Source organism: Notolepis coatsorum (assembly GCF_963971535.1).
Source record: "Notolepis coatsorum genome assembly, chromosome: 18".
Taxonomy (NCBI): Eukaryota; Metazoa; Chordata; class Actinopteri; order Aulopiformes; family Paralepididae; genus Notolepis; species Notolepis coatsorum.
This window is the reverse complement of record NC_140182.1, coordinates 45300973-45326233: the sequence shown is the minus strand read 5'-3', so window position 1 is coordinate 45326233 and position 25261 is coordinate 45300973. Positions and strand designations below refer to the sequence as shown.

The 25261-nt window shown below is 44.3% G+C and overlaps 1 protein-coding gene across 2 annotated transcripts in view; it reads left to right on the top strand.

The window, feature by feature from the left end:
- Positions 1-1811: 1811 nt before the first annotated feature.
- Positions 1812-25261, top strand: part of LOC311245218 (BTB/POZ domain-containing protein 10-like) — a gene marked incomplete at its 5' end in the record, with an annotated part of 62247 nt that continues 38797 nt past the window's right edge. Inside the window, one exon of one of the 2 annotated variants that reach the window (XM_084335038.1) lies at positions 1812-1966. Coding sequence is in view for 1 of the 2 variants with exons in the window: in XM_084335037.1 (XP_084191163.1) it covers positions 22509-22642 (134 nt within the window). Of the gene's footprint in view, positions 1967-22508; positions 22643-25261 lie in introns of those variants that run through there. The other variant, XM_084335037.1, reaches the window with a different exon arrangement.

Sequence of the window (25261 nt, the reverse complement as noted above, 5' to 3'; positions counted from 1 at the left end):
TAATTTGACAGGCCACCATGTTCACCATCAGAAGTTTGGACTATAAAATTGTATTCATCTCACTCTGCATTCTACACGTCTCAACACTCACTGAAGGACGACCTCTAAGGTAAGTTTTTTTTTCACTCAGCATTCATATAGTTCATAGGCTTGGCTAAGCAATATGCATAATCTCTCTCTATATCACACACACACACACACACGCACGCCACGCACGCACACGGCACACACACACACACACACACACACACACACACACAATGATAGAAAAAAATATATATAATTAAAGCAACATTTAAATTTCAAGTACTAATTGTCTCTTTTTCCTTTCATAGAAAGAGGTCAGTGAGTGAGGCTCAACTCATGCACAACGTCGGCGTGCATAAGCACGTGCAGGAGCGGCAGGACTGGCTCCAGATGAAGCTCCGGGACATCCACACAGCGGCGAGCCGCACCGGCGGGGAGCACCAGGGGGACCGGGTGCGCACACGGAGTCTGGAGGAGCTGCCTGAGTTCAAGGACCTGACAGAGAGCGAACTCGAATACGTTATCAACCATTTGGACAAGCTACTCACCTCGAAAAAGCAGTGACATCTTGATTTTCTTGATGTGCGTGAATCTTTTTCATCAGGTATAGTGTGCGAGGGAGACCTGACGAAATAGTAATTGAGAGCCATTTAATTTTTAATAATAGCCTCCTTGAAAGGGGAGAAACGTTTGAAACCTTGAATATGTCGCAGGTTTAATTGTTTGGCAAGATACAATCAGTCTTGTATACATCAACAAGTCCAAATATTTGAAACTATATATATATATATATTTAAACATATAGTATATATATATATATTAATAGGCCAGTAACTGTTATACCGTTATTCTATTTCAAGAATTGTATATCTTTGTTTGTAATTGTCTGTGAATGTCTGCATTTTATTTATTTCGCCTGTATAGGGCATGTTGAACATGTATTGGTGAAATCACCTTGTGGGGAAGCGAAGCTTCTATACGCTTTAAGCACTTTTATTTATTTAGCCTACAAGGTGTATCCACCGTTGATAAATTGTATTTATTTTTTAACATATCTGAATGAACATTAAGAGCAGTATAGGACCAAAAATGTGTTGTGATAGTCCATTTTATATATTATCAGAAAATATAATTTGTTTTACATAGCCTTTTCCACAAAAGAAAGTGAGTTTTCTGTAATCAGCCTTTGTTTTTATTAACTTTTTATTATTATTTTTTCTACATATGTGTTATATAGGCCTCTTGGTAGCTTACTTAATGAGTTGGCAAATCAAATGTTGGTGGCCTAACCCTATAAGGAATAGTTCATGTTAATGACGATGGGGCTTTTAATTACATGCACTTTAACGATATATATGCTATCTATTTTTTATATTTAACATTGCTTAGACAAGTGGCCTTGTAGGCCTAGGCCTGAATGAACCGACAATTAAAAGTTTTGAAAAACGATTTTATGCATTCAGAAATGTCTTTCTAATGATCAGAAACAAATATTCCCTTCACGAATGAATGAGGTGGTTTTACACTGATTGATAAATGAGACTGCAAATGAGAAACTTCCCATGTTTGTGAGATTTATATGACCTGTCCTATTTGTTTTAATACAACAGTCACAAGTTTTAAATGTAATAAGAAATTCGAGTGAGGGGCGTTGTGATTGGTCGCTGCTAGAGCACCATTCTAGCCCGCCCCTATAGGAAGGGGAATTCTCTCGCGAGATGTTCCCGCCCCTATAGGAAGGGGAATTCTCTCGCGAGATGTTCCGTCAGCTTTCAAAACCAAAACAAAGGATCCCAGCCAAGCTAGCTCACCTACGAGTTTCTCTGGAAAATACTAATAGTTATTTGTCAGTCCTCGACGTTGTGGTTATATCACTCAAGATATTGTTTAATTCTAGATTTTGGATACAATTTCAAATCCATATATGTAATGCAAAGAGGTAAGGACAACTTGTTTATCTAACGTTATCTGGCTAGCGATCGTTAGCTAACCTACATTAGCGAAGGAATAAGCTAACATTGTTTAAACTTTTATTTAACTAGCGTTAGGTGATTGCGTGGTGGTGTGTCAATGAACAACGAACATGAATATGCGACAGGTTTAGGAAGCAACCCGTGAACATGTAGTCAAAATGACAATTACTTAATTCATAAACTGTGTCAGTTAATCTAGGAAACCCAATCCGCGCGGACAACAAGCACAGCCTGATAACAACACATCCCATGTAGAATACTGGACCAACTAAACGTTGCTTCACTCTGTGCACGATATATTCCAAATAGATTAGGTTATTCGTGTTTGTTTGTTATCAGAAGGCCAGCTACAATACATCATATAGGCCTCCTAAAATACATTATTGATGAGTTGGAGATTTGGAAGATGTTTTTCCTCCCACAATTCCCATTTTTGTATTTTCTTGAAATACATCATGTGAAACGTGAAACAAAATGTAGTATACATACATCAAAGCCCATTTAGTCGAAATAACCTCCGTTAACCCACCTGTATGTGTATTGTGAAATTACAGCATCACAGCACACCATATAGGGCTGTATGCCACAGTGGACTACTGGTACAGTGCGGGGTGTAATCGGTCATCTCTTTGACAGATGTTCTGACGTGTAATCCTATCATGCTTTATCTGACCCCAGCTCAACGTTATTCTGTAAACAAGAATTTGTACAACTTGAATCGATAGAAGGGCCGTCCCCATTCAGAATTCTTGAGTGTTCATTATGGCCCACACTTTAAAAATGGTGGCCATAGAATGTTGTCAATTTGTCATGGAAATCATTGTCATTGGTGCATGAGACGAAATAAAAAGTTGATGTCTTCCACTGCAATCTCGCGCAGACGTGCACTGTCAATTTACCACAACATACTTAGAAAGGGACCCTTCTGGCCGTTCAATATCTATGGTATTACATTGCTATTGGCTCTTGTGCCTCAAAAAGAAACAGTGAAGAGTGAATCATTCAGCTGTACAGTAAATGACCAAGTATGGCTTTGTCAGTATTCCAATGTACAGTGTACAGTGTCCCCCCCCCCCCCCCCCCACCTCCAATGTACAGCCCCCCACCCACCCCACCTACCCAACCTCCTCCAATGTACAGTTTCTATGTCAAATGTATATACTCTTTTTCTGGACACTTTTTGTATCACAAACAGTACTGTATTTGCAAATCTGGTATGTCATAAATGTATAGATGTAGCAGTACTGTCTATCTGCATGTTTTGTATGTCATATATGTTATGATGAATTGAAAATGGGGGACCCTGATGTAAACAAGACGAAAGTCTTTCTCTGGTCTGCATCCAGAGAATTTCTGGATTTCTCTCCCACCCACCCACCCCCTCCTAATGTACAGTCCCCTCCCCATCATATGTATATACTCTGTCAGGATCTAGGGGTAACAGTACTGTATATTTGAATACCGTTTATGTCACAAATGTATCAGTACTAAATACCTATATGTCCCTATGCCATAAATGTCATGTATGTTGTGTATGTCATAAATGTCTATATGAATTGAAAATGGGGGACCCTGATGGAAACAAGACAAACGTCTTTCTCAGGTCTGCATCCCCTTAACAATTGTATGTATTGAGCCGTACTGTATTGTACCCATTCTGCAATCTGTTAAATAAAGTTTTCATTCATTCATTCATTCATCCCCTTAACAATTGTATGTATTGAGCTGTACTGTACCCATTCTGCAATCTGTTAATAAACTTTTCAATCAATCAATCAACACTACTGTAACTAGCCAATTATAACTATTAGCCTACCGGTAGAGATATGCTCTGTATGTTGTTGGATAATTACAGAGTATCAAGTTTATATTTGTTATCTTACTGTTTAATTTAGTCAGTATCTATCTGCATTTATTGACAACCTGTCAATACATCTCTCATGCTTTAATTTTCAGTTATCTATTCAGCTACCAAGTTATTATTATAGCAAGGCAGGTAGGTCCATGCTCATTCACTCCACAAACAGCTTTCCAGGGCAGGTAGAATGTTGATTCTAGTTGTTGTTGTTGTAGCCTAATTGAATCTAGCCTCATTTTAACAGTTAAAATGTTATCTTTAATCACAGAAATTGTGCTGTTTTCTATATTTATTTATATAGATGTCAGTGTAGTAGGGGTGTAACGATTCGACCTCACAACGATTCGATTCAATTACGATTCTTCAGGCAACGATTCAATGCATCATGAAATCTCTTCATTTGACCTCGATTTGATTAATTTTCTATCAGTTAATTCCCCCAAAATTTTTGAATACACAAATGTGGCTGGGGGAACTGATTCACTCAGCATGAATGGACTATATAGGTCAATAAAAACATCAAAATATTTTTTCTTTTTTTAAATTTCGATTCTAACATATTCAAATCGATGAATCGAACACATTAGAATCGATGCATTTTGATTAATCGATGCATCGTTACACCCCTACAGTGTAGCTATGAATCTCAATACCCTACATTTGCTTCAGAGGTACTGTATCAGGCTATCTGGGGATAGACCACATAATACACTGTACAAAAGGGTCCCCTAGTGTCATGAAGGAGACATTACCTCCAGTTCCTCTCATATGGACAGTTCTTAAATGGACCCCGTAGTGCTATCTATCTATCCAGATAGATTCGGTGTGATTTTCCTAGTTTTGGAGATATCTGCTGTGGAGATGTCGGCTGTCACTGTAATAATAATGTCTGCCGTCACTGTAATGTAATGGAACTGGAATTTTCACAAAATAGTAAATACATTTGAAAAACTCAGAGCAATGTCTCTTTCCAGACATCATAATCCACATACCTTGTTGTGAGCAGTTTCATGCAGGAACTATACCGAAGTACCCATTCATTATTATCATGGGGCGACAGTGAGGAGGTAGAATGATCGTCTGGTAATCAGAAGGTTCCTGGTTCAATTCCGGCTCCTCCCGGCAGCGTGTCCAAGTGTCCTTGAGCAAGACACTTAACCCCGGGCCCTAACTGCTCCCGATGAGCAGGTTGACACCTTGCATGGTTGCCTCCGCCGTTGGTGTGTGTGGATGAGTGAATGTGAGGCATAAGTTGTAAAGGGCTTTGGATAAAAATCGCCATATAAGAATACAGTCAATTGACTATTTTTTACCATTATGGGGGGTGTAGTTCGGTAGAAAAAATAGTTCCTATATGAAACGGCTCACAACAAGGTCTGTGGATTATTGTGTGGATTAGTGTATTTAGTTGGTGCTTTGAGCCACAAACCGAGTGCCATTCAGCTCCATTGTATTGGAGTGACAGCAGATAGCTCCAATCTGGATTGATAGATATATAGATAGATATATATATTGAATTTTGGGTGAGGGTGCCACTTTTAAAGCGACCATGTCTATTTCTGGCACCTGCTGGCCGCACGCAGTACTGTGTGTTTTCAATACATTTCCCATGAGCTTCTTTGCTCTGTTGCCTTTATGTGCTTTTTATTTTTTTACATTCAGACATACATTTATTTTTTTACACTTGCAGAGAGAATTCTTGTTTCCCGATATTCAAGGTGGCTTTCATGTTTGTTTTCCATTGTTGCAAAAAGTACCCTGTGTTCTGTGCTGGAATAAACTCTTGTTCATAGAGGGTGTCAAATGGGCGGGCAGTTACAGACGCCGGTCTCCATCTTGAGAGGTTCACTTACATCAATTTGTGTTGAGAAATTGCTACAACTGCGAAATATCAACACGTTTCTCTAGTGATGCACGATATATCGGCCGCCGATATAATATCGGCCGATATGGCCGTTTTTTTACACATCGGTATCGGTCCGATATCAAGATAGGGCCGATATTAAAAAAAAAAAAAATGTAATTTTTTTTTTCTTCTTTTTACATGTTTTGGCCTTAAATAGTTTCAAAATATCAGTCATTTCTGAAAATAAGTTACAAAAGTAAAAAAATTTATGCGTTTTGGAAAATAGCTCATTTGATTATCATAAAAAAGTGTTTTCTATACAGAGATATCGACATCGGTAAATATCGGTATCGGCCAGAACAGCAATATTAATATCGGTTATCGGTATCGGCCACAATTTTCACATCGGTGCATCACTACGTTTCTCCCATGATGGTTGTGACATTTTCTGTGTGACAGCACTTCACACAAGACTTCCAGACCATCTTTTAACCCAAGAGTCTGCCTGTCAACCGGAGTAATCCGGCGGCTTAACCCCTGTAGCAACCGTCTAAGTTAACCCTCAAGGGATGAAATGGTTACTTACTGGTTTTAATGATAAGAGTGGTCAAATTCCAGACAGTTTAATATTACCATTTCAAATTGTAATTATCATTAAAATATTATAATTTGAACTCACGGTATATACTGTCCAGCATAAGCAAAGTTAGCAATAGTCTCCCACAAGCCTAACATGGGAGTTTAAGTGTGTGAAGGTGAGAACAGAGTTATTGCTATCAGGGAGCAAAGATACAGTACTTAGTCATTTGGTCCCAAATCCAACTAGCGGGAGGAAATGGAGCCCAAGACGGGCAGTACAGGAAGCCGAGACAGCTCTTAGGCATACAGACATTGTAGGCCAGGTGCAACAAGGCCGGGGGGGCCTGGGGCTCAGCTCAGGGAAGCCAGTCCCCACAGAAAGGAGGAAGATGGTAGTGGAGCAGGTACGGCGACAAGAGGAAGTAGTGAGGTATACAAAGGCTGTGGCCCACGCTAAGCAGGGACAGTGGATGAACTGGGAAAGTGTAGAGAAGAGGAAGATTAGATGGAAGGACCTGTGGAGTATGGGGGACAATCGTATACAATTCCTAATAGGAGCTACTTAAGTTATGATGTGCTGCCATCACCACAGAACCTAAAACAGTTGGTAGATGGGGACCCGTCGTGTCCACTCTGTTCAGAGACTGCAACGTTGAGGCATATTATGTCAGGCTGTAAGACTAGTCTTTCTCAAGGCCGGTACATGGAGATATAACCATTTCGAAGAGCTTAGCGGCAGGAATTGAAAGTAGAAGAGTACAGGTGAATTCAGGATGTAATCGGATGGACAGTGCAGCCATTCAATTTGTCCGTGAGGGAGAGAAATGTAGGAGGTAGGTTTTTAGGCAGGCACGAGTCAGGCCACCTAAATGGAGCTACTGATTGGGAGATGCAGGTAGAGTTGGGAGGGAAAGTTGTTGTTCCACAAGAGTTTGTTGGTACTAACTTGACGCCTAACTTAGTATTATGGTCTGGTAGTCAACGATTAATTAATTTATTAGAAATGACTGTGCCTTGGGAGGATTCAATGGAGGAGGCATATGAAAGAAAAAAGCTTAGGTATGTGCAGACTTGGCAGCAGAAACTGGCATTCAAAATGCAAGTACAATATGCAAAAAGGAGGTAGAGAGGTAGTGCAATTATTTTAGTAATAAATAGATAAAAATATGGTGTAGTGTTAAGTGTTTAAAGTATCTAAAGTGAATGTTAAAGATGAATGTTTAAATGAGTCTGTGGATGTGTGTGCAATTAATGTAGAATGAATGGGTTGTTAGTGTTGCATAGAGTCCACATTGAGCATCCTCAATGAGCATAGTATTCCTTTTCTTTCTGTCTGTTGTTTCTGTTTCATGTGTGATATTGGTATCAGGAATTGTTCTATTGTTAACATAGGATAACAGGGAGGTTTAGCGTGTGGATATATCATGGAAAAGTTAAAGCTAGCATGAAGGGGGTGGTTCTGGGACGCAGGAACTAACCATTGAGCCCCCTGTCGTGGGCCTAACTTGAAGAAACACCAAACACCAGAGGTGCCCATGCCCAATTAATAACCCTGGTGATATGCTGGCTCTCGCTACCTAGCTATGGACATGTTGGATTGTGGTGGCCATTGGGGCCATGTGGTAGGGTATGTACTGCATCGGCATTGTCAACACCTGGAGCTCACATTTGAACCATTTCCTACACCCATACCATACACACATATACATATGGCCTTTTTATTTGACCACTATATGAGTAGCATACGTTTTAGGGGGATTGGGTTTCTTATCCTTATCATGATTAGGGGCACAATCTTGTGTTTTATTATAAATAGGGGGATTGGGTTTTGTTTTTCAATGTAAACATGACAGGGGGCAGTGAAGCTTAAGTCTGAAGTGTGGTCACATTTAGGTTTTTTAATTTAAATTTAATAAAATAATTTCAAACATGTGAAAAAATACGCCTATATACAAAAAAGAAAAGCAACAACAAAACAAATAAACAATATTAACTTAACATGTCCAAAAAGGAGTAGGAAGAAGTATACATTTATTGAATCCTTTAACCCCTTCTCTACTAGTGATTGTGATTGTACAGTCTAAATACATATATACGGTACACATAATATCTACACATAATTGCACTATTCTTTATACATTTAAATATATGTACCCACAATAATAAAGTAAATAAATATTACTCTATATAAACATCTGGTGATTGTCAAAGCCCCCTGTACCTCGTAACAATCATGTCCTTATAGCTCTTTTTAATCAGGTTTATGTTTGGGCATTTTGCTTTAGCTCCACATTCAGACAGTTTCACTCCACAGATTGAAATCCAAAATCCTTTCATTGTCGTACAAACACTTTTTTTAAGAGTGCTGAGGGAAACTTGATCATAGATGGTCACCATGTCTGCAGAACATACAGAAAGAAAATCTCTGTGAAAGGGGGCAACATTTAAAATCGTATTGAGTCATCTTCATAAACACCACCACTACTTTATAGTGAATGCAGATTCAGATTCCTTTATTGTCACTTATTTCAGTACTTTACAGCAAGAAGAGTGACATTCATTAATAAAAATACAATAAATTTAGCATAGAATAAAATAAGATGACTAAAATTAAGATATACAGTTCTAAAATGTGCAGTGCAGAGGATGTAGATATTATACTATGTACAATTTAAATAGCTATGTACAGTTCCAAAAAAAGTGTGTAATGAGCAATGTGCAATTTTTTTAGCAGTGCAATGTGCAATACGGTTGTTAGCAGCAACAGTGTTTCTCAAGTGTAGTCACACAGTGTTTATTATATATATCTTTTTTTAATGATCTTTTTCCTCCTTTTTTCCGTTTTTTTCCCCTCCCAATGTTAGTCGTTATGCCAATTCCCAATCCCCTTCCTGGTCGTTGCACACTCTACCCCCTACCGTCGGTCTGGGAGGGCGGAGACTATCACATGCTTCCTCCGACACATGTGTACCCAGCCCACCGCTTCTTTTCACCTGGCAGCGCGGACTCTCACTGGGAGAGTGTAACGTGTGGAAGGTCACACTACCTCTCCCAGATCCTTCCCTTGCTGTGCAGGCGCCCCGACCGAACTGTAGGAGTCACTGTTTACAACACGCAGGATGCGTGAATATTAAAGGCAACCAACTTGTGTTCAGCTTTTCTCTGATTGGCCGCGACCCCCCGCCCCCACGCGGCAGGCAAGCGGCAGCCGTCCCACATCCCAAATGAAATCCAAGGAGCAAGCGGCAGCAGTGGAGGACGCAGGCTGCTGACTGATTATGAAATGCGCGGAGCATAATGTTGAGGCAGATTCACGCGTCACTGTACATCACTTCTGAAGTATAAACAAACTAGGTTATTATGTTTCGCGTTTTTAACGCTGACTGATTATGAAATGCACAGAGCATAATGTTGAGGCAGATTCACGCGTCACTGTACATCACTTCTGAAGTATAAACAAACTAGGTTATTATGTTTCGCGTTTTTAACGCTGACTGATTATGAAATGCGTGGAGCATAATGTTGAGGCAGATTCACTCGTCACTGTACATCACTTCTGAAGTATAAACAAACTAGCTGACTGAACTAGAAAGCGTAACGTTATTATGTTTCGCGTTTTTAACAACCAACTACCAGATTCACTCGTCACTGTACATCACTTCTGAAGTATAAACAAACTATACTGCTGTGACGATTTTGAATATCTTAACATGTATTTACGCCCATACAATTTTTTAGATGAATGATTGTGGATATAATATAGAAAACACATCATTATGATATTGTCAGATGGCGCAAAATACCAGATTCACGCGTCACTGTACATCACTTCTGAAGTATAAACAAACTATACTGCTGTGACGATTTTGAATATCTTAACATGTATTTACGCCCATACAATTTTTTAGATGAATGATTGTGGATATAATATAGAAAACACATCATTATGATATTGTCAGATGGCGTTGTCAGATGTGTAGAATTCACCTTACAATTATGTACCTTACTGTAGCTGCGCCTACAGCACAGCAGGTAATGGCGTTAATCAATGAAACATGTAACCTACACCTACTGTACCTTACTGTACCTCTGCTTGTGCCTACAGCACAGCAGGTAATGGCGTTAATCAATGAAACATGTAACCTACACCTACTGTACCTTACTGTACCTCTGCTTGCGCCTACAGCACAGCAGGTAATGGCGTTAATCAATGAAACATGTAACCTACACCTACTGTACCTTACTGTACCTCTGCTTGCGCCTACAGCACAGCAGGTAATGGCGTTAATCAATGAAACATGTAACCTACACCTACTGTACCTTACTGTACCTCTGCTTGCGCCTACAGCACAGCAGGTAATGGCGTTAATCAATGAAACATGCAAATTGCTCTGTGCTGGCACAAAAGCTTGCACGTTGGCGGCAGGGTCCATCGCGAAATAGTTAGTTAGTTAGTTAGTTAGTTAGGCAGTTCGTTATGGCGTTAAGTGATGCGGCGATAGCGATATGGCATTAACCAACAACAACGGGCATTAACCAACAACGCAAACACAACGAGGCATTAACCAACGAGCACCTCTCGAGCACCTCTCAGAGCACCTGGGGGAGCCTCATGCTCATGCGCGGCCGCGGTCACTCTCTGCCGCGTCTCTCTCTGTTACTGACAACACACAGCGCGGATAAGGGCGTGTGCTAGGGCGGTCACGTGGCCAATCAGAGAAACGCTGAACGAAAAGCTGAACACAAGTTGGTTGCCTTTAATATTCACGCGACCAGGACCCACCCTCGCCGGGTTTCCCACCCGCTAACACTGCTAATTGTGTTAGTATGGACGGTCGGCCAACCCGGAAGCACCACAGCTGGATTCGATCCCACTGTCTCTGTGGTGATAGACAGACGCTTAGTCCGCTGCGCTACCCAGCCGCCAGTGTTTTTATTTTAACGTTATTATTTTAAAGGTGCTATTCAGCCACTAGATGTCGCACTATAGCGCACCAGCATGTCCTTTATCCAATCAGGTGCATTCCACATGGGGAAATGGGATGTAGGGAGGGAATATGTGCACGCAAAACAACATACAATTTGGACCTGCCAAAAGCTCACACCAGCCTGGCTGAACCAGGCTCACATCAACCTCGCTGAACCAAGCTCACACCAGCCTGGCTCAACCAGGCTCACATCAACCTGGCTGAACCAAGCTCACACCAGCCTGGTTGAACCAGGCTCACATCAACCTGGCTCAACCAGGCTCACATCGACCTCCTTGAACCAGTCTCACACCAGCCTGCTTGAACCAGGCTCACACCAGCCTGGTTGAACCAGGCTCGCCGCTCACACCAGCCTGGCTGTTCACACCAGAGCATTTCTCTGCACAGGTCTTCACACAGGCACAGACCTCCAGGATCTTTGTGTTTACGTATCTCAAGTTAGGAACGTCCGATTCACAATCCCATAAAGCTGGGATATACGCATACCAGCTTGTAGATGGTGGCCGATATTGTTTTCACTAAAGGTATAATTGTACATGCATTGCAGCTAAGGGCTGGGGCTGGGCAATTAACTCATTGACCGCTGGGGATTAGCCTTATCCTGTGGTAGTATTGCCACACTGTAAACGATGGGAGTTATTCACCTTGTTTGTAGAGCTAAATCTATATTCTATATTATAGCCATTGATACAATACTATAGTCATTTGACATTGAGTTTCTTCCAGTCAAGATGCAAAAAAGAGATAATTTTTCCATCCATACGTTTCAGTTAGGGATGCCCCGATCACGTTTTTTGCCACCGATCACCGATCGTCATGAGCCATATCGGCCGATACCGATCCGATACCGATCGTTTTTGATTAAAAAGAAATTAAAAATTATTTTATATAAATCTTTTTTTTTGTTATAAAATATATATATTATATAATTAGACTTGTACTTGTATTATCTGCGAGACATCGCCACCACGCAACAAGTCAAAATGCTCGCTATCTGCAAACAGCTCCACTGTCTGTGTGTACTCTAGTAGCCTCCAGCTCCAAAAAGGATTCTCCGGAGCTGCACCTGGACCCTATACTCGAGTAGCCTCGAGCTACGGCAAGGATTCTCCTGCGCTGCAGATGGATCCTATTGATATAACGTTACTGTGCTTTGGTCATATCACATTCAGCAAGCCCTCAGCTCGAATACGCATTTAATCAATGTTATAAGACATTGATATCAAGAGCTATCTGTAGCTACTGCTAGCCGGCTAGATGACGTTAAGATAGAACTTTTTAGTTCAATGGGACATTTCGTTTTGAACAGTGAACTAACATCAGCTAACGCAAGCTAACGGAGGTATCAACATGGACTAATAGACTTGCTGGAGCATTTGTTAATATCAGGAGCTATCAGTATCTAGCCGGCTAAATACCGTTAGACAATGCCTACTGTAACTGAGGGGTTACAAAACCCTGACTGTATTAAAGATTGTGATAGATTAAACCACTGCTAGTTATGTACTTTAATTACTGGCCAGACAGTACATCAAATATAGATGGTGAACACCCACAAGAACACGGCATTGACAAAGAAATAGTATTTGAGGGTATTTTATTATTATGCAACATTAGGTTACAGAATGAGAATTAGGGTCGCGCTTGTATGGCGAAGAATATGTGTAAAGTCAGTCAATAGCATGAGTCACTAAGAATAGCCGGAATCCTACGATGGGTCTAAGTTGACACCACCTGTCGTATAATAGCAACTATAGAAGGCAACGCTGGTACCGCCTGGAGACAATGGGTTCCCTCCGGGGTGTAAGGCCTGGAGGGTAGAGGAATGTTCGGATACTCAGTCTGATTCAATGAAGAATAAAGAGACGCCACGTACAGAAGCCAGTCCTTGTAAATCCAACGATCAGCAGCAAAGCAATAACTGTAATCCAAATGCTCGATAGCAAACGATGATAGCTAGCCAGCCTCTGTCCATGAGGTCTGCCCGAGTGTAATCCTCACGAGGTTAAATCCCAAACGATAGTGGAAATCAACAAGGCTCTTCTCCGGGTAACACGTTCCAAATCAATATAATCCAACCAGTAATGGTTCTGCAATCGCCGCCGCTGGTTCTCCTGTGCACATGTCCAATGCTACACACGAACGAACTGTGGTTGCACGATATACAATAAATGAACGACTATTTCCTTCACATTAAACTAGGTCGAACTTGCCGTTACTGCATTAAACTCTGACACTTTACTATTCTATTCGCACATGTTCTCAACGCACGGCTGCTCACTTCTGTTACCGAACACAGACAGACTTTAGACGAACTTGTCACACTGCTTGCTTAGACGAACTGCTGCTGTGCGCACCTGCGCCAGCATATATACTTAAGTGGCTTTCTAGTTCCAAACCTAACCACTTTGGTCTGAATCAATACAGTGCCAAGGGCATGTCCTGACTTGCCCCCAAATTCGCCCCTTGCACCTGTCTGAGTGCGAGACTGCCTGGCGCCGCCGTCAGGGGGCATTATCCATAAGGAAAGTGAATATTACTCTGGTTCGAACGCAGGTAAAGGGATATTCCGTGTATATATAAATAATATACAATGTATATAAAACAATAAAGGTAGATTCTCAGTTTTAATCTGGCCCTTCACAACAGCCGCCTCCTAATTAGTCCGCACCTAATTAGTTAAGGGAGACAGATTAATAGTCCAGTCAACTGCTCAATGTCTGTTGTGAGGAGTAGGGCAATCTACAAAGTCAGTGGGTCATGGTCGTCATCAGGGGAGTCGGGGATCTCCGGCAACTCTATCAGCCTCGCCACGGGTCGGGTGTAGGTCCGCCCTTGGACAATAACTTCTGCCGCTCTGACCTTCCCGTCGGCACCAGTAATCACTTTGCTGACGCGGCCGGCCGGCCACGCAGCTCGGGGTAGTGACTGGTCCATGATCATAACGACTGTGTCCACCTTCAGGTTGTCCCTGTCCTTTGCCCACTTCTGACGGGCTGGAAGGGATGGTAGGGAGCTTAGGAGGAAGCGGGCCCGAGACTGGTCGATCTGTGCTTGGCTGTGTCTCCACATCCTCCGTCTGTTTCTCTTGTTCGGTCTGTACCCCGTCTGAGGAGGGGCCGGTTCCGGCCGCCCCATCAAGAGGTAGCTTGGGGTGCTGGGTTCGAGGTCAGCTACGTCGCTTGGCGTGCAGCTGAGGGGGGTGGAGTTCGGAACTCCCTCTTCTTGGGCCCACTGTTCTCTCACAGGCCTCTCGTCTAATGTCAATAGCCTCTCAACGGGCTGTACGAGACAGTGGCCTGTGTCGCTCACCTTTGTGTGCAGGCAGCGTGTAGACGTGGGTTGACTGGCAAGTCCGTAGAGGGGGCCCTGGAGCGTCCACCCCAGTCGGGTCTGAACCGCGACTGGGCATCCTTTAGGTCCGATGTGGGCCGCCTCGATTGGGACAAGGAGGTCCGCGTGGTCGGAGCCTATGAGCAGGGTCGGTGTGGCGCCGTCGATAAGCGGTATAGGTAGTCTGCGTAGGTGCGCATACTTTGCCATCAGCTGTGGGATGGGGTAGTTGTAGCTTGACAGACCTATGTCATGGCCTGTAAATGCCTTAGTGATGCTGTACCGCTTCTCGGGCTGCCCGACCGCTGCTATTGTGAAGGAGACGTTCTTGCCCTTTATGGTTTTTAGGTCTCTGAATAGTGCGGGTTGTCATTGTTTCTTTGGTACCCCGCAGGCCCAACTGGGCTGCGGCGGAAGCGAGGAGGAGAGTCTTTTCAGACCCATCATCGAGGACGGCGTAAGTGTCCAGGACCTTGTCCTCGTAGCTCAGGAGCACTCTGACCACTTTGATGAGCACTCGGGGGCTCCCGCTATGCTTGGGGTCTATGTGGAGCACTCCTGTTGGTGGGTTGCCTTGTAGGGCTAGTCTTTTCTTGTGGGCCTCGCGCAGTGTATCGCAGCGAGCGTGGTCCTGTGTGTTCGTCCTACTCCACTGATCCATTTCGGCGGGGGTCAGTTTCTGGTATGCTTCACACCGTGACATGGAGTGTCCGCTGTGGCAGTAAGTACACCAGGGGGGGGGCCAATGGATCTTCTGTAGTGGTGGGTCAATATGCCCTTCCTCTGTGGCGGGGGAGTTGGGAATCATCTGTAGTGACGCCGACTCGCGGTAGTCCGAGTAGCACCGTGACTCCCAGTGTCTGCTGTAGCAGTCAGGACACCAGGGGGGGGGGTCCAGGACTGGTTTGTGGTGACACCGCCTCGGCCTGGTACATCACCGTGACGGGCCTACTTTGTGGTCCTGGCGGACGCTTGTTGCTCTCATGCAGGACATCTAAGTGGGCGCCGTCACACTTGCTGCATCTTTTCTTCAGGCGGCAGTCGGCTGCCATGTGGCAGCGGAAGCAGCGGCGTTTGTCCTTAAGCCACTGACCTATTTCGGCTGTGGTTAAGTCTTTGAAGGCGTCGCACTGTGACAGCTGGTGTTCACTGTCACAGTACTGACAGACAGCCTTCCACTTCTCCTTGTGGGGGTTGTGGCTTGTGTGCCGTGACACAACCTCGGCCTGGTGCATCACGGTCACGGACCGGCGGTTGTCGTTGAACCTTCTCGGTCCATCTCTAGGGTCAGAGCCACTCCACACGAATGTGTCCAATCGTAGACTGCTGACCTCCCTGGCGAGGAAATCAGCCAGGTCTAGGAGGGATGGTTCTGGGCCGTTGGGGTCACTGTGGTCTCTCTGCCGCCGAAAACGCTCTTGACGGGCTGGAGGGAGCTTCTCCAGTATCCGCTCCACGTTAGAATTTGCATACAGTTCATGTCTCCCCTTCTCCTTTTGTGACCCCAGCATCCCCACGAGGGATTGTACCTTGATAGAGAGGTCATCTAGTGCTCTATTGTCTTTGGCTGGGGGGAGGCGGTCGATATCTCGTATTTCTTGGATCACGTAATCCCATATGCGTCCATAGCGCACGTCGAGGGCCACCAGAGCATCTGAGTAGGGGGTTCTTGAGGTCGAATATGCCAGCGCTATGTTATGCGCTCTGGGCACTTTAAGATGCTTGAGGAGGATGGCATATTTATAAGACTCGTCGTGGGCATCGGACATTATAGTCTCTAAACACATGCGTAATTCTGTGTACTGTGCTCTGTCCTCGCGCGTAAAGTCTGGGAACGTCGGTGTTCCAAGGTAAGACGCCATGGGTGGCTGGGACACCGATGAGCGTAGGGGGAGAGGCCTCCTGGGCGAGTCTCCCCGTACGGGTGGTCGTGGGTTAGTGCTGGGTGGGTACCAGAGGCCGGGCCCCCAGGTGCTGCTCCTCGTTGCTGACTGTGTATTAAACTCAACCCTGGATTGGGTCGGGGGTTTGTAGCGCAGTGACTCAGGGCTGAGGTCGGGGCTGTACTGGGCCTCCTGGTCCAAAGTAGGTTCGTGCTGGTGGGCTTGATATCCCTCCTCTTCCTCCGCTAGGTCCTGGAGTCTTCTAGTTAGTTTCTCGGCGACGTAGGCGGGATCTTCCCGTTGGCTGGGTCTCGTATAGACCGGTCGGGGAGGGGGCTCGGCGACGTAGGCAGGTTCTTCCTGCTGGCTGGGTCCCGTGTAGACTGGTTGCGGAGGGGGCTCGGCGACGTAGGCAGGTTCTTCCTGCTGGCTGGGTCCCGTGTAGATTTGTCGGGGAGGGGAAGGTGCCCTCGACCCGTGTCGTGATGATCTCCGGGAGCTCCGGGTGGAGGAGTGAGGGGTCACCCTCTGGAGTAGTTGCTCCACCATCTGCGCCTGCAGCCGGTCTCTTTCCATCTCGCGCTGTGCATTGGCGGCGTCGCGCTGTGCATCGCGTTGGCGGCGTCGCGCTGTGCATCGCGTTGCGCGTTGGTGCGGTCTCGCTGAATGTTTTCTTCAACCTGGAGGCGCCTCTCTTCCAGTCTGATGGTCATCGCTGTGTCAGCCTGGAGGCGACTCTCTTCTAGTCGGATGCGTTCTCTTTCCACTGCAGAATGTTCGCGCTCACTCTGTTGTTGCGCTTGAAGGCGCTCGCGCTCCACTGCCGACTGTTCGCGCGCGATAAGGGCTTGTGCTTGGAGTTGCGTGTGGAGGCGCTCTCGTTCCGCTGCAGAGTGTTCGCGCTCACTAAGCGTCTGTGCTTGAAGACGGTCGCGCTCACCCTGGAGTCGGTCTCTTTCGGTTGAAGCTGTCAGCGTGGCGATCAAGGCTTGCGCCAGTCTCTGGTCAGCCTCGCTGGGGGATGACACTGATGGAGGTGATCGAGCGCCGACAGGGCTTGGTGGAGACCTGTTCTCCTGGCGCGCTCCGAGGTCTATCTCTTGAGCGCGGTACTCTTCTCGTGGTTGCGCGCCGAGGGCTGTCTCGGGTGCGCGCTCTTGGGTTGGTTGTGCACCGGGGTCTATCCCTGGAGCGCTTTCTTTATCCTGGAGCGCTCCGGGGTCTATCCCGGTGACGCTGTCTGGAGGTATAGTCACGTCATGTCCCGCTTGGTCCCCCCCGTGAGCTAAGTCAGTTTTGTTTGAACCCTCTGGGGTCTCTACTGGCAGGGCCGCCAAGTCGATAGGAGTGGGCATGCTTAAACTATCAGTTTTATCCGTATTTAACGTCCGTTTAGATAAGCTAGGGGGTAAAACGAAAGCGAAGTCCTCTAGATATGGAGGTGGCTGACGTTTGCGCTGCGGGCGTTCTAGCTTGGGGGAGCCGTTTTGAGAGTAGAGCTGCCGCGGTATTGATGTTTTCCTTACCGCACTAATTTGCAAAATATTTCCTACCGCCGCGGTTATTACCGCACGCACACCAAAAAATTTAAAAAAAAAGTTTGAATGCATTTTTTTTTTAGTAGTAGTCTACTCTTTATAGCATATAGCCTGCCTCTAGTCTAAATGTCTATCTTTAGAGGATGACTTTGCAGCATGAATATTGTTTGGGATTCGGCAAGCACGCATTAGTTATTGAAACCCCCCCGACCCTTTCTTATTATTATTACTATAAAGTTACTACTTTATAATAAAGGCATTCGTTTTGTGGCATTAACATTATATAGTTATACGTTCAATAACATCAGCGTATTTACCGGACCATAGCAAGACAAGCAATACTCTATTCATATCTCAGTTCCTTTCTTTGCTCAGAGCGTGCTGAGTTGTCCCATTCTGCGGTCTGTTAATAAAGTTTTCAATCAGACAAGTGTATAGAACGAAGGGCTTTTATTATAACATTCGTTGCAGACAGTAAAATCATTATGTCTCGTTTAGTACTCCTGAAGAGCGATGGTAGTCCACTCCGGCGGAGAGTTAAAGCTAACGTTATTAGCCGTGTTGTGATGAGCTGACATTCAGGACGTAAAAAACGTGTGACGCGTCTCTCTTCTGACCAATCAGTGGTCTGCAATGTTTCACGTGACTTTTCTGGTACCCAATAGGGTCGCTTGGAACCTCGATAGAGAAGTAGGGTATATCTGCAGAGCCGCAAGCCCAACGAGAGGAGGGTAATTTATTATTATTATTATAAAAAAACAGCGGTGACGCGGTATTCAGCCTACTCTGCGGTGGCCGTGATGTAACAGCGATACCGCGGTAATGCGGTAATCGCGGCAGCTCTATTTGAGAGTGTTCACCGCTGGCCATGTCAATATTAATATTATATTAAATATTACACTGATACCCTCCTGCTCGAAGGACCAATTGTAACTGAGGGGTTACAAAACCCTGACTGTATTAAAGATTGTGATAGATTAAACCACTGCTAGTTATGTACTTTAATTACTGGCCAGACAGTACATCAAATATAGATGGTGAACACCCACAAGAACACGGCATTGACAAAGAAATAGTATTTGAGGGTATTTTATTATTATGCAACATTAGGTTACAGAATGAGAATTAGGGTCGCGCTTGTATGGCGAAGAATATGCGTAAAGTCAGTCAATAGCATGAGTCACTAAGAATAGCAGGAATCCTACGATGGGTCTAAGTTGACACCACCTGTCGTATAATAGCAACTATAGAAGGCAACGCTGGTACCGCCTGGAGACAATGGGTTCCCTCCGGGGTGTAAGGCCTGGAGGGTAGAGGAATGTTCGGATACTCAGTCTGATTCAATGAAGAATAAAGAGACGCCACGTACAGAAGCCAGTCCTTGTAAATCCAACGATCAGCAGCAAAGCAATAACTGTAATCCAAATGCTCGATAGCAAACGATGATAGCTAGCCAGCCTCTGTCCATGAGGCCAGCCCAAGTGTAATCCTCACGAGGTTAAATCCCAAACGATAGTGGAAATCAACGAGGCTCTTCTCCGGGTAACACGTTCCAAATCAATATAATCCAACCAGTAATGGTTCTGCAATCGCCGCCGCTGGTTCTCCTGTGCACATGTCCAATGCTACACACGAACGAACTGTGGTTGCACGATATACAATAAATGAACGACTATTTCCTTCACATTAAACTAGGTCGAACTTGCCGTTACTGCATTAAACTCTGACACTTTACTATTCTATTCGCACATGTTCTCAACGCACGGTTGCTCACTTCTGTTACCGAACACAGACAGACTTTAGACGAACTTGTCACACTGCTTGCTTAGACGAACTGCTGCTGTGCGCACCTGCGCCAGCATATATACTTAAGTGGCTTTCTAGTTCCAAACCTAACCACTTTGGTCTGAATCAATACAGTGCCAAGGGCATGTCCTGACTTGCCCCCAAACTCGCCCCTTGCACCTGTCTGAGTGCGAGACTGCCTGGCGCCGCCGTCAGGGGGCATTATCCATAAGGAAAGTGAATATTACTCTGGTTCGAACGCAGGTAAAGGGATATTCCGTGTATATATAAATAATATACAATGTATATAAAACAATAAAGGTAGATTCTCAGTTTTAATCTGGCCCTTCACAACACCTACTAAAAGTGAATAGTTGACTGGGTAATTTTGTTTAAACAGTAACGATAGCTAGGTAGCTAACGTTAGCTCAGGTCGAATGCACTATAGACTCGAGCAGAGGAGCCGCCTCTCAGTCCTCTGTGTTTACAAACTGTACACGGGTGCGGGCGGGGCTATGGAGGAGGAGCAGCGGCAGTTTGCAGGTCCTGTGTGTCTGAGACAGACAGCGAGTGAGATCTTTGCTTGATCGGTTTCCGCGATCGGCGAATATGACTCATTATCGGAATTCACAGATCGCATATTTATACCGATTATCGGCCGATAACGATCGGTGGCCGATCGATCGGGGCATCCCTAGTTCCAGTGTTATACCGTGGTGAATATAAGTATGGTTTTAGAGCGGTCTAGGGTAATTCATGAAATGCTTAGTTATGGCAGTATACGTTGATTCCATTGTAGACGTTGCCGTTTCTTGCCTGAACCTGCTATTGTTCCGGAATCAAATCCACATCATAGGTATTATGTTCCATCATGAATGCATGAAAGGGGGGGGGGGGTCGTTTCTGATTATTTGATTGTCTGTAACAGCATTCGTATTCAACAGTAAAATCGCTTATCAGCCCGATCGGTACAAAAGCCTTGCAGGATCAAGCAAAAATTTACGTCAAATCGTCCTTACCTGCGACCGGGAGTATTCCAAAAACAATATTCCAATTTCTTGATCGCCATCTGGTACATCCAATGTCTATTTGCTCGACGGCATAATCCACCATAACATATGGATCGGGCACCGTCGTTGGCAGTGAATGAGTTAATGAAAGTTTCAATTTTGGCTTCCCACAATCATGAAAACAAAATAATTTAGATAAAATGTATATTGTACTGCATGCCGTGTTGCTCTTGTTTTGTCTTTCATTGTAAATCTTCACGGCGGTGCATTCTACCCCCCCCCCCCCCCCTCCTCAAGCCCAAATAGTAGTGTCGGCTCGTGTCGGCTCGTGTTGAGAGGGAGGAGGGAGCCATGGCATGTTTCTCCAGTTATTTTTAAACGTCTTTGGTAACTTGTAGAAGATGACAGAGAGGCAGAAGAAAAATAAAACAAATTCAGTCATCATATGATGTTCTCAGATCAATGAGTAATCATGTTTACTAATTGTGATTTAGATTTTTCCATAATTGAGCAGCTCTTATAGCGGCTGAAAACGCAGATTTAATTTACCGTATTTAATTAGGAAAAAAGTAATTTCCCTCCAATGCCATTTTGCTTCAGACACCACCATCATGTCATCGAAAGTTACCTAAAGGGAAGCCATGTGTTTTCCCATTTGGAGTCCCAGAAATATTTTTGGAACATAGAATGAGCAAGGTGCTGAACTATAAAATGTATATCTTTCGCTGACAAACCAATGCTTCAATGATTAATGTTTTTTAATCTGGTATGTGACACATTTGTTTGGAGAAAATAGACCAGACACCAAAATGACACTTTATTAAATTAAATTAAATGTAGGCAGTAGAAATGTATCTCTTTGACTGAACCAAACACCCTATCGCACTTCATCAATAGCCTCAGTGATGCACGTTTGTTTATACTATTCCGATGGGTTTTTAATCTGGTATGTCAGATTCGCTCACACAGCATGGAGATGATAGACCAGAAACTATTGCTTTATTCAATTTAATTTAATTACATTTAGGCACTAGTGTTCCAGGAAGAACAGCACAGGGACCACCCATAAAACTCCAACTGCATTTGGTAGCTATAGCCACACTCCATACTTGATTTATGAATAGAAAAAAAGACACATTGTCACTTTAATCCAATAACCATGTAATAGACCTTGACAATTTGTCATGCCTAATTTACATGATGTGTTTAGTAAAAAGAAAAAGAAAGAAAAAGTATACCATTAGCTTATTCTGAACCACCAGTTTATCCTCATTGTCAACAAGCAAATGATCAGTAAAGCGTGGATTAGGCATGGACGATCTAAACGTGTGAGAGGATAGTGGGGTGGTGCTGATGAGAGGGTCGTGCCGAACCAAGACATCTTTTGAGACAGTCTGGGGGGTCGGCGGGCATGGGGCAGCGTCAGAGGGGCTGCTCTCTCTGTACCGTGCTGCATGTCTTCACTCAACCAGGCGGCCATTCACTGTTTCGGGTCACCGTGACTCGCTCGGTGACTCTCGTGCGCCGCGCGTCCTTTTACGTCGCCCCCCCCCCCCCCTCCTCTCAATCGGTATCAAGTGTTGAGACCGTCGGGATGTTCTTTCTCTAAAGCTGTGTTTTTAATAACAGCGAAGCAGCAAGTTTCGTGCCGGCGGTCTGTAATGGAATAATGCTGAAGTTGGAAAGTAATGAGCGAGGATGCTGAACCGGCGGCGGGCAGCAAGCCTGCTTTGTTCGGCGGGGCGCAGTCCTTCTGTGCCGCGGTCCTCCCGCAGCTCGTCCCGTGCTGCTTCGTCTTCACGCTGCCCGCGGACAGCGACGGGTAGGTGGGCTCTCTATCCCCGCTACATACACACGGTCTGTTTTAATACGTGCACAGTGTCAGCGGTTTAATAACCGGTATAGTGTATCATTATTCTATAATGGTAAAACGACGAGCCCATTGAAACTGTTTACAGATTTGTCTTTTAATGTCAAGGGGGGCAATTTAGTAAAGCGTTTCATTCTGGGTTCCAGTGATGTTGGGAAACGCGCCGTGTCCATCAGAGGAGCGGTGTCAGCAAAGCCTGAATAATAGATGGGACCCTCTTCTTTAAGTAATGGGACTCTCGCCCATCATGCTTTTAATAGACTACAAGTACATTCAGCGTCTTCCCCTGCCTCCTTTGTGTCCTCCACGGCGTTATGTTCCCTAGAAATAAATCCTACATTTTAGAGTTGATGACTTCTAGTGATGATGGGCTAGTATTGACCTATTTTTTTTAGATGGTGGAAAACGCGATATGATGAAGGAAGTGGTACTGTTTTCCGAAATGAGGACATTTGAAATGTGTGGAAAAATATAGCCTCACATATATGTATTTATTTAGCCAATTTCTTTTGCCAATTTCTTTTGCCATATCTTGGCGAGATTAGCCTCGCGGTGTGAAAGATGAGCAGAGCTCCCCCCTCAGAGGAGCAGCGGCTCCTTTGTTCCCTGCAGCCCCGCCGGCAGCAGCTTGCAGTGGGCTGCTCTGCTGGAAGACACGCTTTTGTTTCTGTCAGCTCCTTTCTGCCTGGCCTTCACATCATCCCTATGATGCAGATATTAACAGATGCTGAATCTAGACCCTATATTATTGAGACCAGCGATATAGGGTTGTGCTGCTGCACCATTTAAACACGTTTATTAATGCATGCAAGATGCATTTTAGATTGTGTGTGAGATCATGTAGCCACATCTAAAAAGTTTAAACAAAGAGAAGATGTAACAGATTTTCCCCAACAATAACGGAGGTCTATAGATTCCAGTCGTTATCAGGTGCATTTTAAACCAGTGTTTTAAACGAAGCAATAGGCTGCTTCAATTAGAACTCCTCCACATGTGATTATGTGATACAGCGATATCTACATAACTGTTTATGATATACTAGTATTCTTTTTTAAATATATATATAATTAGTATTATTGTTTAAGGGCTATATGAGTTGTATTCTGATCTCCCTGTGTGTCACTTCACGGTTCACCTGAAATGCCTCCTGGGTGCAGTGATTCTCTGTGTGTGTGTGTGTTATCTGGGTTTGTGTGTTATAGAGTGTGTGTGTGTGTGTGTGTGTGTGTGTGTGTGTGTGTGTGTGTGTGTGTGTGTGTGTGTGTGTGTGTGTGTGTGTGTGTGTGTGTGTGTGTGTGTGTGTGTGTGTGTGTGTGTGTGTGTGTGTGTGTGTGTGTGTGTGTGTGTGTGTGTGTGTGTGTGTGTGTGTGTGTGTGTGTGTGTGTGTGTGTGTGTGTGTGTGTGTGTGTGTGTGTGTGTGTGTGTGTGTGTGTGTTCTCTGGGTTGGTATTGATATGTGTGTGTGTGTGTTCTCTGGGTTGGTATTGATATGTGTGTGATGTGTGTGTGTGTGTGTGTGTGTGTGTTCTCTGGGTTGGTGTGTGTGTGTGTGTTCTCTGGGTTGGTAATTTGGTATGTATGTGTGTGTGTTCTCTGGGTTGGTATGCATGTGTGTGGTAGTGCTCCTCCTATCCCCATAGCTGCTATGGTGACCCTCATCTTCAAGGACATAGACTGCAGCATCGCTGCAAGGATGAGACATCAGACAGTACTTTCCAAGAGGATGTCTCACTTTTTACAATGGCTTTTTCATCATTGTTGTGCTTGTTGAATTACCAATGCTAAAATTTACCATGAACTAAAAGGGCATACAAGAGTTTTCTTTTGCATTGAAATGGTACCCTCCTTCCTTAGCCTTCATCCATCTTCAATAATAGGAAGAATGTTATTAAATGTTCTGTTTTAACTTTTAAATAATTGCTTGGTTACTGTATAGGATAGGTGTCTGTTCTTTGGCAGCCAGCCAATCAATCAATCAATCAATCAATCAATCAATCAATCAATCAGCCATCTATCCAGCAAGCCTGTTAGAAGCCAGCCTATATTCAGCAGAACGTCTCATTACCAGCCTTTGAAGCTCTGCCAAAACATACACAGCCTAATGATTGGGCTGGCAGCACAGAAACACAAGTCTAGGATTTAATAATTCAGTAATACACAGCTCAGCCCGCCTTCCAGGGGATGTTCATGCACTGAATGAAAATATTCTGCTGGAGTCAGTGATTACAGTTCAGCAATGGCTTCACTTTTCATTATTGACTTTCATTTTATGGGGAATGGAGATCTTTTGGATATATTTATTAGGACTGCTTTGATATATTTTCAGACAAATCACTATTTGCAGATATATAGGCTTTAAGAAGAAGCACAGCCTGAATCAGCTCAATTGTACGATTGTTGGCCTTTTGTAGAATTGGCATTTTTTACAACATTTTCTGTTTTCCTTATGACTAAAGCTCGGGGGAGAGGAACCCAACCTTGAACATTAAATAAGACAAAAATGGCCACTGTGTGTGAATATAGTCAATACAAGCAGCAAGTGAATAACATAAGAACAGTGACAAATGACAA